The 16,436-nt window shown below is 52.1% G+C and overlaps 2 protein-coding genes across 8 annotated transcripts in view; one reads left to right on the top strand and one right to left on the bottom strand.

The window, feature by feature from the left end:
* The window catches only part of SUSD6 (sushi domain containing 6), a 78,056-nt gene extending 73,519 nt beyond the window's left edge, over nucleotides 1-4,537 (bottom strand). For 3 of the 7 annotated variants that reach the window (XM_035539085.2, XM_035539082.2, XM_035539083.2), the window contains exon 1: nucleotides 4,349-4,536. The gene's annotated coding sequence lies outside the window, so the exon portion shown is untranslated. Of the gene's footprint in view, nucleotides 1-3,336; nucleotides 3,814-4,348 lie in introns of those variants that run through there. The other 4 variants (XM_035539081.2, XM_035539092.2, XM_035539086.2 and 1 more) reach the window with 3 other exon arrangements.
* A 6,439-nt stretch (nucleotides 4,538-10,976) lies between these two features.
* Nucleotides 10,977-16,211, top strand: CCDC177 (coiled-coil domain containing 177). Its single transcript, XM_035539130.2, is given in 3 exon segments — nucleotides 10,977-10,986; nucleotides 14,178-14,290; nucleotides 14,292-16,211. Coding segments are annotated over 3 exon segments (2,043 nt in total).
* Nucleotides 16,212-16,436: the final 225 nt, after the last annotated feature.

Raw genomic sequence — 16,436 nt, 5'->3', positions numbered from 1 at the left:
TTAAGTCTTCTTCACTGCACATCAATTTTCTTTCACATCTGGGATCATTAGAGAGCAACACATACCCACTATACATTTTTTTCCCCTCTCTCCTCACTTAAAGGGGTTTTAATGTGATTGTATCAGGGCAGGCTGCTTCAGTATAGTCCTTGAGAACTTTTCAGAATTTATTTACAAAGAAAAAAATCACAAACATTTTAAAAGGATTAAGGACATTCAAGCATTTAATTAATTTAGAACTATGCATACAAGTTACAGGTCCTTTCAAAGAAAGTTACCTTAACAGCTACTGTTGAAAATGAGACAAGGTTCAAATCATCTATTGAAAGGTCTGTGTTGTTGTTTTTTTTTTTTTTACAGCATAAGAACATCACTCTCTCAAGCTCACTTACAGAAATCAGTTTTTTTTTTAAAAGACCAAAATATCAACAGGATTTCCCTCTTAAAATATATGTTCTCTAACGGTCCTGCAGAGCGATCCAATATTCCAAAGCGATTTTCTTTGTTCACCTATCTTCATCCCCAAGCAAGATTCAAACTTGGGTTTGATCAGAGACTGTTTCAATTCCCGCTCACTTCATTACAAAGCCCCATTAAACCAATGCAAGAGACAACCAGGAGCAGCAGCAAACCACAGAAACGTTGAACTACAAAACGACAGGAAAGTGAGTTGAGGGAAAACGTGAACAGTTTTAAAGCTTAAAAAAAAAGCCAGAACCATTTTGAAGAAGTGTAAGCTAAGGACAGAGATGGTATTAAACCCACTTCACTTCTGAGCAGGAGGTTAAAATGGAGCACACTTCAGCCTAGCAAGTTCAAGCATCTATGAGCAAAAGTCATTCACAGAGCAAGTGAGGTTACAGTGCTAGACCGAAAGCCGTTCTAGTTCACAGCATAAATACGATGCAGTGTTTCCCCCAAAGGCTTCCAGAAGGCAGCTCCCCTTTACCCTGCTCCTACCAACTCCAAAGGCTGGATTTCACCTTGCCTAGCAGGTTACGGCTGCAGAGGGGACGAACATCCCCTTCCACTTACTGCTCGCTTGCGACAGGGAAGGGAATTTACGGCTGGGTGGGCTGGCTGCCACGCTTGCCGTTTCCCTTGGGGAATCACCAGAGTGACACGAGACACACTGATCCTTTTTGCTGTGGAGAAGGTTCTCAGTGCGTGCTCCACTTTCAGAGCCTGCCCATTGTTCAGAGCTTCGGCAGAGAAAGCCAGAAGCTGGGGGAAGGGGGCAGCGGAAGCCAAGGGCAAGAGGTAGGAGTTTTATACCTCCAACTTCTGATCCTGCAGCTCTTCTGTAGCATGATCCTCCTTATTAAGCTGTCTTGAATTATCACAAATACCATCAGTTTGAAACAAATATATTAGGAAGCAAACAATAGGCCAGGCTGTTACTGTTCTTTGGGAGCCTTCAAAGGAAAAAAAAAAATGCACGGGTCAGCCTGGAAGCTACACGTTCCCAAAGAATGCTTCGGGCATTACCACAAGAAAAATTCTCTTTATTAGCATCACTCGGCTCTGTCTGAAAACACCCAGCTTGCAGCCTGCACCACAGAGTGAAAACACTACGCTTCCTGAGAGAGAGCACCAGTTTCCACTGCTGGTACCAAAGCAAACAGCACACAAACGCTGGTGCAAATATTTCTTGCTACACACAGAAGCTCTCTTCCTGAAATTTATAACAAGTGTCTCCACTGGTTAAGCTTAAGATCACCTTTTGCAACTCTGTTCAGCAAAGAAGCCTGCTAGCAGAGTCAAGGAAAATACTGTCAGGCAAAGCCTGGTGAATTACACAGAAGGACTGAAAGACAGAGCGCTTCGCTGAAGTCATCTACCTGTCCCCAGCTACTACCCCTATGTTGGGGGTTAAATCACTGCACCTGGAGTAATTCCATTTGCACCCATAACAGCTTCAAAACAGATTAAATGTGTACGATGCCATTTCAAGAGACCTGACACTTGTCACGATGGTTGGATAAACATAATTAGAGACTACTATATTTCTGGCAAGAGAAATCCACTGCGACTGATACCACACTACAAGCAAACATCTTTGCTACACATGCATGAAGTCTTCCCCTTTCCTGCTCTAGGAAACACCCGCATGTCTCTACTGACGTGCTCCTAAAGCAGAAATCCACCCCTGCTGCCCCCTGCCCCCAAACCTTTCAGGAGGGCAGCCTGCAGAAGCCCGATGAGCTGGGATCAGCTGGTGCTGCAGCCTACCGGGGCTCAGCGGCCACGGGGAGCCCCTGTAGCAGGCAAAGAGATCAGCAGGAAGCAGGCTGGAAAACGCTGGAGGAAGAAGACTTGTGAGAAACTGACCTTTCACGCAGATCCTTGCAGGCTGCTCTGGGAAGGTCTCAGATTAGCGAGAACAAATACAAAGGAAGAAAGGAGGAAAAATAAAAAAGACAGCGGTGGCCCGACACAGACTCCGGGTGCTGTGTGAAACCTCCCTGCGCTGACGGTGGCCAGCAGCTTACATCTGTTTTCTCACAAAAGCAGAACAAGAGACGTATCTGGGTGGCGGGGCAGTCGGTAGGTGTGGTGTGAGCAAATACGGTGATAAAAAGGAGAAGTAATGCAAGGGGAACAGCCGCAGACAGAAACCCAAGCAGCTATGGAGCTGCACAGCTAAGCAGCCGAGGTTAAGACCACTACAGATTGCTCGTACCGAGAGCCGAAGCAGTTCTCCGGGCAGGAATAAAGCAGTTGGAAGCAGGCGTGATCAGAGGACAGAACTAAACCCATCAAAACCACTACACTATAGGCAGGACAAACCTCCAGTGACTTCGGTACCCACTGCTTGCCGGTTCCCCCAGCAGCTCCTGCGAGCTCCAGCAGCCATTTCAGCCCACCTTCGCACGCTGCACTGAATGCACACTGCTGGTAGCTGCCTGGGAACTGTTTCAGCAGAGGCAGCGAAGTGAGCAGCTCAAGGACACCGGGCCCTCCTCAAAGACCACAGGTGGCCGATTTGCATGACAGCAGCGAGAAGGTGGCAGAACCAAAGCCCCGGCTACCCGTAACGCAGCTGGGAAATTTCAGCTTACAGGTCATTACTTTCCCAGGCTTTGAAGCATCTGCATATGCTAAAACCTTTGAAAGCAGCAGCACGAGGGCAACCGGGTTTTCACAGGGACTGCTCCAGGATGAGGCTGTGGCTTCGCTGTCATGTGCTACTTTGCTCTACGAGGAGGGGCAATACCATGAAGCGATGACAGCCACCTTCAGCTTTAAAAGCCAGCCAGAAAAAGGCAGCCAGATTACCTTACGGGTCTTCCAGGCACATTGCCTTCATTCCAGCTCCCCCTTAAAGAAACATACCTTCCTCCTTCCAGGCAGCACTCCCTTCTCCGTAAAACACTCGTTTATGTAACAGGACAAGCGGATTGCATAGGGCAGATGAGTCTCCGAACAAGAAAGAAGTTTATTTTCTTCTCGAAGCTTTGCTCACAAAACCCTCACCAGGAGCAGCACGCAAGTTATAAAAAGCCAGGAGCGTGACCTGCAGGGCTGCCAGTGCCGCAACTGGCCGCCCGATTACAACGCTGGGAAGAATTATCATCCCTGCGCAGGAACAGGGACAAACCCAGCGCGGCACGAAGAGAAGAAACGGAGTCGGACACGCAAAGAGGTTTCCGATAAGACACCCGGGGAGGAGGTGGGGGGGACAAAATCCGCGAGGAACCGCAGACACGAAAGCGGCGATGCTTGCAGCAGCCCTGGCGCTCAGCATGCAAATCGCTCTCTGCCGAGGCGTTCTGCCTCCCTTTGATGTATTCGGGCAAGTCCTAACTAGAGGTGCACGCCGGGGAGAGTCCCCTCTCCCCACCACCTCCGGGGTCTGCCGCTAGATCGCTTCTGCTTCTGCTCGGGGGGGGGGGGGGGGGGGGGGGGGAAATAGGAAAGGAAACGGGGAAGAACAAAAGAAGAGAAGCGCAAAAGCGGTCATTAAGGGGGAGGCACTGTCCTCGCAGCTCTGACGCAGGATGGAGCCGGTGCCCGCTGCCTGCAGCGCAGCCTAGGAGGGGAGGAGGACGAGGCGCGCACCGGCGGAGGGCACAGGCTCTGGAGGAGACCCAGGCGCCGAGCGCACGCCAAATGAACGAGGCGGAAGCCCCCCGTTTAAAAACTTTTCCCCCCGTTGCTCTCCCGGGGGCTGCCCCGCGCCCAGCGCGCCGGGGGACGACCGGTGACAGCCCGGCGGGCGGCTGCCGCCGGCGGCACCGTTACATAACCGCCTGCAGGGCGCCGGGAGCCACGGGGCGCCGCGAGACCCTCCGTGCCCGGTCCCCGAGGCAAACCTCCGTAACCAAACCGAGCCGCGCGTCCCCACCTCTTACTCCGGCGGCAGCTCCCGCCTCGGAAGGAAGGAAGGAAGGAAGGAAGGAAGGAAGCACGGCCACGGGTCCCGCTCCCGGCCCCGCTCACCGGGCGCTGCCGAGGGGCGGCGGGGCCCCGGCGGAGGCTGCGGGGCTGGGGCTGGAGCAGGGCGGCCGCGCCTCCCGCACCGGACCGGACCCGACCCGCCACCGCGACCACGACGCCGCCGCCGCCGCCACCGCCAGGTCCCGCCCCGCCGCCGCGCGCCGCCGCGCGCCAGGCCCCGCCCCGCGCGCCGCCGGCCGGCGGCGCGCGGGGCGGGGCCTGGCGCGCGGCGGGCGGGGAGGAGGCTTAAAGGAGCCCCGAGGAGTTTTGCGTTTGTTTTTGTTTTCGGTATGAACCTGAGGTCCTTCTGGGTAGGAGTTGCCTCGCTGCGTTGGCTCACCCACCCGTGTAGGTCGCTGTGCTGTTCCCAGCGTCGGAGTGGAGTGGAATGTAGAGTAGAATAGAATGGAATAGAATGGAATAGAATGGCATGGGATAGAATGGAATAGAATGGAATGGAATGGAATTAGAATGGAATGGGATAGAATAGAATGGCATGGGATAGAATAGAATAGAATAGAATAGAATAGAATAGAATAGAGTAGAGTAGAGTAGAGTAGAGTAGAATGGAATGGAATTAGAATGGCATGGGATAGAATAGAATGGCATGGGATAGAATAGAATAGAATAGAACAGAATAGAGAGTAGAATAGAGAGTAGAATAGAATAGAATAGAATAAGAGTAGAATAGAGTAGAATAGAATAGAGTAGAATGGAATGGAATGGAATTAGAATGGAATGGGATAGAATGGAGTAGAATGGCATGGGATAGAATAGAATGGCATGGAATAGAATAGAATAGAATAGAATAGAATAGAATAGAATAGAATAGAATAGAATAGGACAGAATAGAATAGAATAGAATAGAATAGGACAGAATTAAAACAGAACAGAATGGAATGGAATAGAATGGACTACAAGAGTAGAGTAGAGTAGAAATAGGATAGGATAGGATAGGATAGGATAGGATAGGATAGGATAGGATAGGATAACAACAGAATAGTTTGGTTGGAAGGGACCTTCAAAATTACATTACATTACAGCCAGGTGCAGAGTGCTTGGAAATCCACAGGCACTGCTGTAGGGTGAGTAGTGTAAGCAGTGGCTGCATTGAAGGACAATGCCAATTTCACTAAGGAAGATCGCTGAGAATAGAACAGAGAAGTTCACTTGGAAGGGACCTTCAAAGATCATCGAGTCCAGCTGCTTGATCACCTCAGGGCTACCCAGGAGTTAAAGCACATTACTGAGGGCATTGTCCAAACACCTCTTGGCCACTGACGGGCACGGGGCATCAGCCAGCTCACCAGGATGCCTGTTCCAGTGTCTGACCATGGTAAAGGCATTTTTTCAGCCAGCAGCTGATGCTCCAGAGGAATTCAACAGGAAGCACCTGCCCCTGGCCTTGGGGAAGGCCCATGTCCCCCGGCAGCGCCCTCACACCACAGCTCAATACCAGCCGTATTATATTATATATAATATATACCAGGCACAGCACAGTGCCAGGCAGCCAGGCGGCCGATAAGCACGCAGGGCTCTGAGCTGCACCATGTGGAGCACAGGAGGGCACTTTTCCCAAAGCGCTTCACTTTCACTAGCTGAGCACATGAAGCCTGTGGGCAGCCGACACCACGGGCAGGTCACAGCGATTGAAGCAGGAACTCATGCCCGGGCCAGCGGGCATGCCCCAGCCCAGCCCCGGGAAGGGGAAGCACGGCCTGGATCCCATGATGGAGCCTACAGACACTCTTCATGTTCAGCAGGGCACCACTCATTTCTTAATACTCAGGACAGGCACTCCAGCTGTTCAGAAAGGATGCAAAACAGAGAAGCTCACATCCAGGAGGGTGCTGCAGCAAGGCCCAGCTCGCAGCCCCAGAGCCCCTAGGGACGTGGGGCTTGGAGCCATGCAACGCTTGTCATGTACGGAGAGGCCTGAACCGAAGGAGCCTGGAAGAAAATCCTCTCCTGGAAACTACCCAGAGCTTTTTTCTCTGAGGGAAACAAACGAGGCCTTAATTAATTTTCTTTCAAATACAGCAAATTGACTTCTGCTCCAGTTGTGCTAGATTCAAGCCACTCAGCACAATGGTATTAATTCCACTTCACTTAAGGGCTAAATGTTCAGAGCAAGGAAAAGGGAGTTTCCTGTAGGTCTTGTTCGCATTGAAGTCAACAACCAAACCACGCCAGCTTTCAGGGCAGCAGCTTCTTGAGAGCCTGCATTTCTGAGGGTGGCTGTGACATGCCTCTGGGTTAGCACGGCAAAATGCAGGATGCATTAAAGGCACTGCACGAACAAGTTGTCTGTTCCCCTGTGGATTTTTAAAGATCTACCACATCCTGCCTCAGATTTCATTTTTAGAGGTCTTTTTTCAAAGATCTCTGTTAGGACACTAACATGACACTTTCCTAAGGCTAGCCTATTGGTTCTCTGATCATCCTAACTACCTCCACCATCTCAAACTTTATTTAATTTTTCTTGACATCGGAGTTTGATTGCAGGATTTCCTAATGCCATAATAACACAGTGTTCATGGGCCTTTACCAGCTCGTCTGGCACCATTTCGTGAATCCCATCCCCACAATGCACTAAAAAACTCGTGAGTTAGAGGAAAAGATGGTATAACAAAAACTAATACTGAGTCCACTGAAACTTGGTGTAAGCAGAGAAACTACAGAATCTGACCTAGATACGCATGTAGGTGAAATACCAATACTATGAAACTCTTCTTGGAACATATCCCTTCTACCCCCTCTACTATTCATTCAATAGCACTGGTATTTCCAGCAAGAGAGGCTAATTTTTGTAGTTCTATCATTGCCTGTGTGCTAGAACCCCTTCTGCTTGTCTGTAGGACCCTGTTTCAAAGAAGGTGAAGGACAAGATCCCCTTCAGTGTAAATTCCTGTGATTAATTTAAATTACCTTCCAACCGTTGGAGATCCCACTGCCAAATATATCTAATATATGTAACAGACGACTTCACTATCACTTTGGCTATGCACCTCTTAGGGAAGGTGCTATTATTCCTACTTAAAGATGAAAGAGGGAGGCCCAGATCCCCAAAGATATTCAGTCATAGCATTTATTTAGGCAAAGTGACAAAGCAAAGGACTGAATCTGTCCCTGTCTACTACCCATCACCCTAAACCCTTCTTTCTTTACAATGAGAACTACGCATTCAGGTTCTCCTGTGAAAAGCACCCAGTTTACTCACAGGTTCTCCTTTTATCAAAAAACCATAATTAAAAAGTCAGCATCTGTTGATTTATTCTTCTTCAAAATGAAATATAGTTGTAAATATTTTTCTGTTACAGAGTAGATTTTTGTTATGGGACATTTGTTAACTTCTTGGATTCTCATCTGTTCTTTCCACATGACCTTGCACCATTTGGCTACATATAGTGACTCTATATACCTCAAGGAAGCGGTAAACCTTCATTTTCTTTCAATAAAAACTCAGCACTTTTTAAGCTGCAGAGCTGTATATTAAAACAACCGTCCACTGATTTTCATATTTCCTGAGACTAAATCTGGCATAAAAACTGATTGCAAGCATGGTCAGAGTTAGGAAGATTTCCTTCCAGAGGTCTTCCAGCTGGCTTTATTCCCAGGTACCAGTCCAATAGAAAAGAAAAATGTATTTGGCACTGTGTGCTATTGCAGTCTCTCACTTTTCAGGTGGAATGGTTTCCTTTCCCCAGGAGATTTTGGTGATGTGGGACTCGGGTGGCAGGACATTACTCTGTAATTAACCAGAAGTACTGCTGATGGAGTTTACCCCTCAGTGCTATTTTGGTTGTAGTCAAGAAAGACTTGGTAGCTCCGGTTCTCAATAACCAGTGTTTTATCAGCAGGGGCAGCTTTGCCCTGGGCGACTGCATCTCTGGGCGTGTGATGTGACTGCCTATGTGTGATCACTCTGCCCCTGCGAGTGTGATATTTTTCTTTCTTTTCTCCAGAATTCTGCAGGCAGGCATCACAGGCTTAACACTTCTTTGCCTTTCTCCTCAGGCCATAATTTACATCCATGCAGGCTGAGTGCAACCCCGGTACACTCCGTATGCGTGGCTATACACCTAACCAAGTGAGGAAGGGGCCAGCTCCCAACTCCTGACTCTGCTGCCCTTCACTCCCAGATAAGAGCAGTAGCAAGTGGCAAATCTCCTCCTGCTGCCTCCGTGCTCCTTGGCAATGCACCGTTAGGCAAGACTAATCTAGGAATGCATGATTAGCTCACATTTAGACCGGGACATTAAATACTATACCATGGAAAATTATGTTTTGGTGGTGGCTTCTGTAAGGGGAAGAAGGAGGGAAGGAATATTTTTGCAGTTGCCCTGGAGATATGAGAGAAATATACCTAATCAATAAAATCCGTGCCATGGTCAAGGTAGAAATCATACAGGAAGAAGAGAAAGAATCTTTTACTATTGGGCTAATAAACACCTGAGATTAATTAAAAGTAAAACAGTTTAAAATCTCCAGTCTTAATCTAACAGTTTATTCTCCTTGATTACACTTAGCATTTTGCTCCCCCTGAAGAATGTCACCAGCAATGTCATATTTCACTGTTCTTCAATAGTTTCACGTTGTGATTTCCAGGCTGTGCTAGAATAAATAGCACAGCTTAGAAACTGAAACAGCGTGGAAGACTGATCATTTGCTCAAAAACAACAGTTTTCAATTAAATGAATGGAATGTAATTGCATTTCAGCTTCAGCTTGAAAATGTAACCGGAGTTAACGTGCATTATTCCTGTTGATTTTATACTCAATAGCTCATGCTTATTAGAGACAGTTTGGGGTCAATGCTTGCCACTAATCTTAGCAGTAATGGGCTTACAATAGTGGTAGGACCCCAATCAGGGGTCAGAAACCCCTTGCACTAGGTGCTGAACACCACCACCACAAAGGCATTCCCTGCCCAAAACTAAGAAGTGCCACACTACAGCCCTGCCTACAGTACGGATATTTCTGCACATGGTACAATGAGATCTGTCCAAACTGGATTTTGGTGAACATTAAAATTAATAGCAGAAAAGTTTGCCTTTTCTCTAATGAAAAAAGCAAACCACAGAATTTCTGTAGGGACTCCAGTGGTGCACTCTGACCTCTCGCATAACACAGTCCTTTAGACATCCTCACACTCATTTCTGAGTGATTCATCTATTTGTTTGCCGCATCTTCAGTCTGCTCTATGACCTTGGGGAAAATCTATCCTCCATGATTCACTGTGTGCAGGCACACCATAACACCCTCGTGACTGTGAGCTCTCCATAGCAAGCTGAGCCTGACCAGGAGAACTGGATGCACGAGGGTCAGCATCATCATCTCCAATTTGGTTTGGTCCAAAACACGCCAGTATTCTAATTTCTCCAAAAATAGCCACTGGCAGTGGAATATCCCCAAAAGCAAATAAAACCTACTCCCACATCTATACTTGTTTCCATGGAAATATGCAGTGACAAAGATTTTTCCTTCATTTTCAAAATTCTGTCTGCCAGCCTACCACATTTTTTCTCGCAGCCCAGGTAGCTGCATAGGTTGTACCCAAATACAAAGATGACTGCAGGTGTGCCAAACCTGCACAAAGCCAGGTAGGCAGCTGCTCGGCGCGTCCCCAAAAAGCACCAGTAAGATCCTTAGTTAGATGCTTTCTGGAGCAGAGATGAGACACCAAACAGCACATTGTAGCATTACCCAACAAGATGAACGCTATTAACAACTCACCTTCAGCACAGCTTACGTGCTAGCATTAGACTCCCGCTTTACATTACAGGGAAAGACACTGTATTTGTAATACAAGTCTGTCCCCAGTGGCTGCCAAACATTTTGCTGCTGGCAGTGGCTCCGCACTGTGTCCCACCATATGTCGCTGTCTCCAGCTACCCCCTCATGCCTCGTCTCTTTTCTGTGTCCCTGTTCCATGCATCTGTCCAGCCAGAGGCTCCATTTCCCTAGGGACACGTAAAATGGCTGAGGGCCAGCCACAGATGACAGCATGAAGCAGAGCCTCTGGGCTACAAGCAGTCGGGATGATTCCTCGGCTTGGGGCAGTTGGTTTGCAACCGCCTGGCAGGGGGCTGCAGAAAAGTGCCTGCCACCCAGGGCAGGAGGGAGGCTTTGCCTGCATCGTGTGGGCAGGCAGTCTGTGGAACAGGAGGGAAGCAAACACCCATCCTGCCGCCTGCGGAGGAGAGGAAAGCCAGCCTCTCCACGCCATGTCTGCAAGCAAAGCAGAAGCAGGGAGTGACAAAACAAGAGGCCAAGCATGGGAAAGGGTAAAAGGAGATGGGACTGAAATCTCCCAGAGGAAGACTTTGGCTGTTGTCAGGTTGTCACAAAAACATTGTGGCACGTTGACTTTCAGTCTCTGGCTACCAAACAAGTCTCACAGGACTTTATGCTCAGCATTAGCTCAGAGCTGGGCTGCAAAATGACTCGGGTGGGCAGGCTGTAGGACTGTAAGGAAAGGGTGAAGGCAAGTGGCAAGGGACTGTTTAGAAGGAAGGCACCAAATGTGTCATCGGGATGGGGATTGGTAAGACCTTATCCTCAGTGCCTCATGAAAGTCTTGAACTGGTATGTAAAGCTTCCAGCTGACAGAGGAAGACTGTGCTGCAGACGCTCTGCTGTCTCTGGGGGTGGTGCAGGAGCTGCCCCCACGCTTCTTACACTCTGCTCCCCAAGGCTGTCACCTCAGGAAGAAGCAGGAATGATCTTGTGCAAAACCAAGAGGAGTCTGAATGGGAGAGAGTAGGGTGAGAGCTGGAGTGGCTGCACAATAGCTAGGTGAGGGTCCTCCCAGCAACGGTTTAAACAACACGAGAAAGAGAAAGCAGAAATTGCAAACCAGATGGAGACAGTAGTCAATGTGGAAAACAAAAGCTAGTTAGCAAGGAGGAAAAAAATCACCAGCTAATATCCCTATCGCAGAGGGGGGAACAGTCCAAATGTGCTGAGCAAGCCTTAGGGGAGCTAGCAAATTAGAGAAGGGGAGATGTGAGAAGGAGAAAGGCAACACACCGGCACCAGGGCTGCATACACAGCTGCTCCACAGGAGCCCACTAGCAGCAGTGGCCAGGAGGGCCTGACGCGCTGGCAGGAGCTCAGAAGAAAGGCGATAGATGGTTGCACAACCGCGGGGAATCGGTTCACAGCGAGGATATGTTTTCCTTGGCTCTGAGGGGATATGGAAACGGTTTACAAACATTTGTAAGGCACAAACCCAAGCAGGAGAGAGGTGTTTAGCCAAAAAAAAAAGGCAAATTACTTACAAGAGAAGATAAAATGAAAAAAGAAGAAAAACGGAAGCAGAAAGTAGCTAATAACAGTTTACCAATGAGCTCTCATAGGTTGTGAAATAGCTCTCCCAAGGAGATTGGGGGAAAACCCAGGTACAGGCAGTTTTAAAGCTGGACTGGAAAAGATTAATTAATACATGTGCAATGAAGAGCATACAGAAGAATTTGTCAGCATGATATAAATATTTCCACCTCCACTATCTGTAGTCTCGATTTTCCACTGCCCTGCATCTCTTGCTATCATTAACAGCAATGCAAAGGAGGAAATTGTTTATTGAAGCAGGAGGCTAACCTTACAGTACTGCTCAGCCTGCATGCATAGATTTCTCTCATTTCCAAACAAAAGAGAATTAGGGTTTATAAGTGTGTAGGGGAAAATGACTCATTAGTCATGTAGTGATCCTCTACAGCTCCTCCAGAGGTCTCCTCCTGCCCCATCCCAAGTCTCCCTTATCCTGATGAGATGGGGACATGACTCTGTGTTTAGACAGTGTGTGTTAAAGTCTCCTAAAGTCATATGTGCCTGCTTCTCAAACCTCCTGATAACTTCCCTTCCCATTGTGTTTAGGAGACCACTTAGGGGAATCCTGAAGATCCACAAGGAAACCTGAAAGATCAAGGCCCAACTGCAGCCCCGCTGCAGGCTGAAACAGCAACCTGCCAAAAGCCCCAAGAAACCCTCACCTTACCTGGCATGCACACTTACCAGCTCAATATTTTCCATAAAGGGGGAACACAACCATGGCTCGACAGCTACCGTGCTGCAGCTACTATTAATGGTTAGCGCCATCAGCCAGTGGGCTGGGCTCTTCAGACAGCAGAAAGCTGTTGCCTGGCCTGAGGATTTTTCACATAGCTAATCACCAAGCTTTATAACCGTCCCCTACAGGCTATGATGATGATGAATGAATGAAATTAGATAAGTCAATATGGTTCATTGCTGGAGTTTGCCCACTCACTGCAGATACATCATCACTGTGTGCGTCCATCGGTACTGGGGATGAGCTCGATTCAAAGTCTTCGCCCATAAAGTATGAAACCACCACTGGCCTGCAGCTCTCAGCTTTCCCACGAGGACTCCGTAGCCCTTTCCTGGGTCTTTCTGTCGCTCTCTATCCTTGCCCTGGGCCATCCTGGAAGCCCCTTGATGAGTGCCTCATCCTTCCTCATTGAAACAAAGCAGATTAAGTTGTGTCTTAGCAGTTAAATGACAGATTGCTGAAAAACACTGAAGTGGTAACACGGTGGCTAACGTGCATTTGCTACTGCTGTCCTCTGCCTGACAAAACCAGTTGCTCCACTGTGTGGCACAGATGCTCTGCAGCTCCACAACCAGCGATGATGCCCTCTGTGCTGAGCGGTATTTCTACCTCTGCTGAGCCCCGGATGCCTGTAGGAAGAGCGGATCTGTGAAGTAACCACAAGCAGCCTGCTCCAAGTGGGTGCTCTACTGCCTCCAGCACCTCTCTGGTGCCCTCCGTCTCGGTCCTGGCACATCCCTGCAGCTAGCGGTGGCTTGCATTCGCACTACAGGGCAGGGGGTCGTGGCCGCAAACTGCTTTGCGCCGAAATTTGAGCGCTGCGCTCTCCGCCCCAGCTCTGACACAGATCCCCTAAGTGCCCCAAGGCAGGCACCTTCGTCCCCTGGGGCCCCGTTTGCCATCTGTAACGCCGGGCTGCCCCCCCTCCTCCTTCTGGCACCCCCTTGTCCTTGCTTACACCGGCAGCAAACGCGGGGGGCACAGCCCCGGGAGCGCCGCTCCCAAGGGGACGGCCGGAGGGCGCCCGAAGGACAAACCCCTGCAGGGCGTGGGGGGGCCGCGAGGGGACCCCCCCCGGCCGGCCCCAGCGCGGGGGCTTCGGGGCGGGTCCCCCCGGTGCCCGCCCCCGTGCGGGAGCGCGGCTCGGCGGGGCTGCGGCGGGCAGCGCGGGGCGGGCAGCCTGCGGGCGGCCACCGGGCCCGCCGCCGCCCCGCGGCTGCCATGGAGGAGCCGCCGCCGCCGCCACCGCCGCCGCCGCCCACCTGATCCCCGCCGCCGCCGCCGCCGAGACAAAGCGCGGGGCTGCCCGCCCGGTGAGTGCCGCGCCCGGCCCGAGGGGCTCCGTCCTGCGCCGGGGGGACCCCCCGAAGCCCCCCAGCAGCCGCCCGGGCACCCCCCGGCACCCCCGCCCCGAAGACCCCGGCCCGCAGCTCAGCCTCCCCCCGCCCCGAACAAAGTGCCCTGCCCGCAGCCCAGCCCCTGTCCTCCACCGCCCCCGTCCATCACCACGCGCCCCCACGGGAGCCCGGGTGGGGTGGGGTGGGGTGCGGGGGTCCCGGTCATAGCACGCACCTGAGACCCCCAGCCCCCCCAGCCCATGCACTCCGGCCACCCCCCTGCATGAGCTCCCAAACACCCCCACCACCGAACACCCCCGCACACCGCAGCATCCCCACTCCGGTCACCGTCCCCATCCTCGCGCCCTTCCCCATCCCCTCCATCCCTGGCGCCATGGCAGGGGGACAAAGGGGGCCGCGGGCTCACCCGCCACCGCTTTCTCCCTCGCAGGCCCAGCCATGGTGGAGCCACCAGCGGAGCCCCCTCCGCAGCCGTGCCCGGCGCCCGGTGGGGCGGCAGCAGCAGCGGCCCCCGGGGAGGCGTCCCGTCCCGGGGAGCAGTCCCCGCTGCTGCACCTGGACCTGTACAACTTCGACTGTGCGGCAGCGGAGGGCAGCCGGTACGTGCTGACCAGCCCGCGCTCACTGGAGGCCTGCGCCCGCTGCGCCGTGCGGCCGGTGGAGCTGCTGCCGCGGGCGCTGGGGGAGCTGCTGCGGGAGGCCCCCGGGCGCTCCATGCGGGTGGCCGCCGGCCTCTATGAAGCCTACGAGCGGGAGCGCCGCCGCAAGCTGCAGCAGTGCCGGGAGGAACGGGAGAGGATCATCCGTGAGGAGAAGCGGCGCATCCTCGCGCCCCTCGGCAGCCTGCCACCCTCGCCCGCCGCCCGCCTCACCCCCCGGGCTGCCACTGCTGCTGCCACCACCGCCACCGGACCCCGTCCCGGGGGGAAGGCCGGGGCGTCAGGAGGCGCCAAGGCCAAGAGCCACTCTCTGGACTCGCTGCAGAAGCGCCGGGAGGGCAGCTGGGGCAAGACCTCCTCGGAGTCGGGGGCCTCGTCCTCCTACAGCGGGGAGAGCCTGAGGGGACAAGGGGGCAAGGGGCGCGGACGGGGCCGCGTGGCCGATGGCTCCCTGCTGGGGCGCAGCTTCAGCCTGGGCGACCTCAGCCACTCGCCGCAGACAGCCCAGAGGGTGGAGAGGATCGTGAAGGAGGTGAAGCGGAGGAAGGGTCTCTCGGAGGTGCCCGAGAGGGACAAGAAGATCGCGGCGCTGATGATCGCCAAGCACCAGGAGGCCAGCCTCCTGCGGGAGCAGCGGCAGGCGGCCCACCTGCAGTGGGACAGCCAGCGGCGCCTGGCAGAGCAGCGGAAGGAGCAGGAGGAGAAGGAGAAGCAGAAGGCCCTCCTGCAGGGCCAGCGGATGTGGGAGAGCCAGGTGGAGAAGCGGCGGGGAAAGCTGAGCCAGGAGCAGCAGGAGGCCGCCCTGCTGAAGCAGAAGCAGCGGCAGGTGTGTGAGGAGAGGTGGCGGGAGCAAGCAGAGAAGCAGGAGCGACTGCGGAGAGAGAAGCTGGAGAAGGCCATCCAGGAGGACAAGCAGAAGAAGCTCCATCAAGAGCACAATCTGAAGGCAAAGGAGGAGGGCAAGAAGGAGCACCGGGAGCGAGAGGAGCAGCTCCTGCAAGAGAAGCTGTCCACAGCTGCACAGAAGAGGCTGAGGAAGGAAGCGCAGCTGCAGAAGGAAAGGAAACAGCTCAGCCAGGCAGAGAAACTGAAGCACGAGGCCTTGCTCAAGGAACTGGCCAAGCAAGAGGCAGAAGAGAAGGAAATGCTGAAGACCTCCCTGGAGATGAGTTTGACCAAGGCTCAGGAGAACTATGAGCAGCTAATGGTGAAGAGGAACCAGGAGCTGAGGGAGAAGGCCAGGCGGGAGGACATGCAGATCCAGAGAGCCAAGCTGGCAGCAGAGAAGAAGGAAAGAGAGCAGAAGGAACACTTGCAGGCCCTGGCGAAAGAGACAGAGAGGAAACTCCAGCATGCTGCCCAGGTGGCTGAAGAGGTGGTCCAGGAAAAAGCCCGCAAGGTGGTCTTGAGCCGTCTGGAGAAGGAGAAGGTGCAGAAGATGAACAAGCAAAAGGTGGAACAGTATGAGGACTTACGGCGCAGGGAGATCCTCCTTTCTATAGAGAGGAAGCTGGAGAGGAGCGAGCAGATCTTCAAGGAGAGGAAGACCGTCTTAGAAAACGCCAGGTCTGTAGCTCGGGCATCCTTCCATGTCCGGGAAAAGGTAAGGGAAGAGACTAACATGCGCACCTTTGACAAGATGGCCTTTGAAGCAGAACTGCATGCCAGCCTGGATAAGAAGTGAAAGACCTTTTTGTGGATGAGTAGGGATATGTTACCAGTTGTCCATCATAATGCATCAGAAAGCTCCTCTGCATTAACATTTAAAAAAAACTAACTAATTTGTTATTTTGGAGGAGCAGGGTACCGCACAAAAATGTGGCAGCTATTTCACATACTTTTTAAAACATGTTTTTGTTCTGGGCATGTTTTAAGGACCAACCTCAGTCATCTGTACAGAGGGGGAAAA

Source organism: Cygnus atratus, chromosome 5 (genome assembly GCF_013377495.2).
Source record: "Cygnus atratus isolate AKBS03 ecotype Queensland, Australia chromosome 5, CAtr_DNAZoo_HiC_assembly, whole genome shotgun sequence".
In the NCBI taxonomy this organism is placed as follows: domain Eukaryota; kingdom Metazoa; phylum Chordata; class Aves; order Anseriformes; family Anatidae; genus Cygnus; species Cygnus atratus.
The sequence above is the reverse complement of the archived record's forward strand: the minus strand, read 5'-3'. Positions and strand labels throughout refer to the sequence as shown.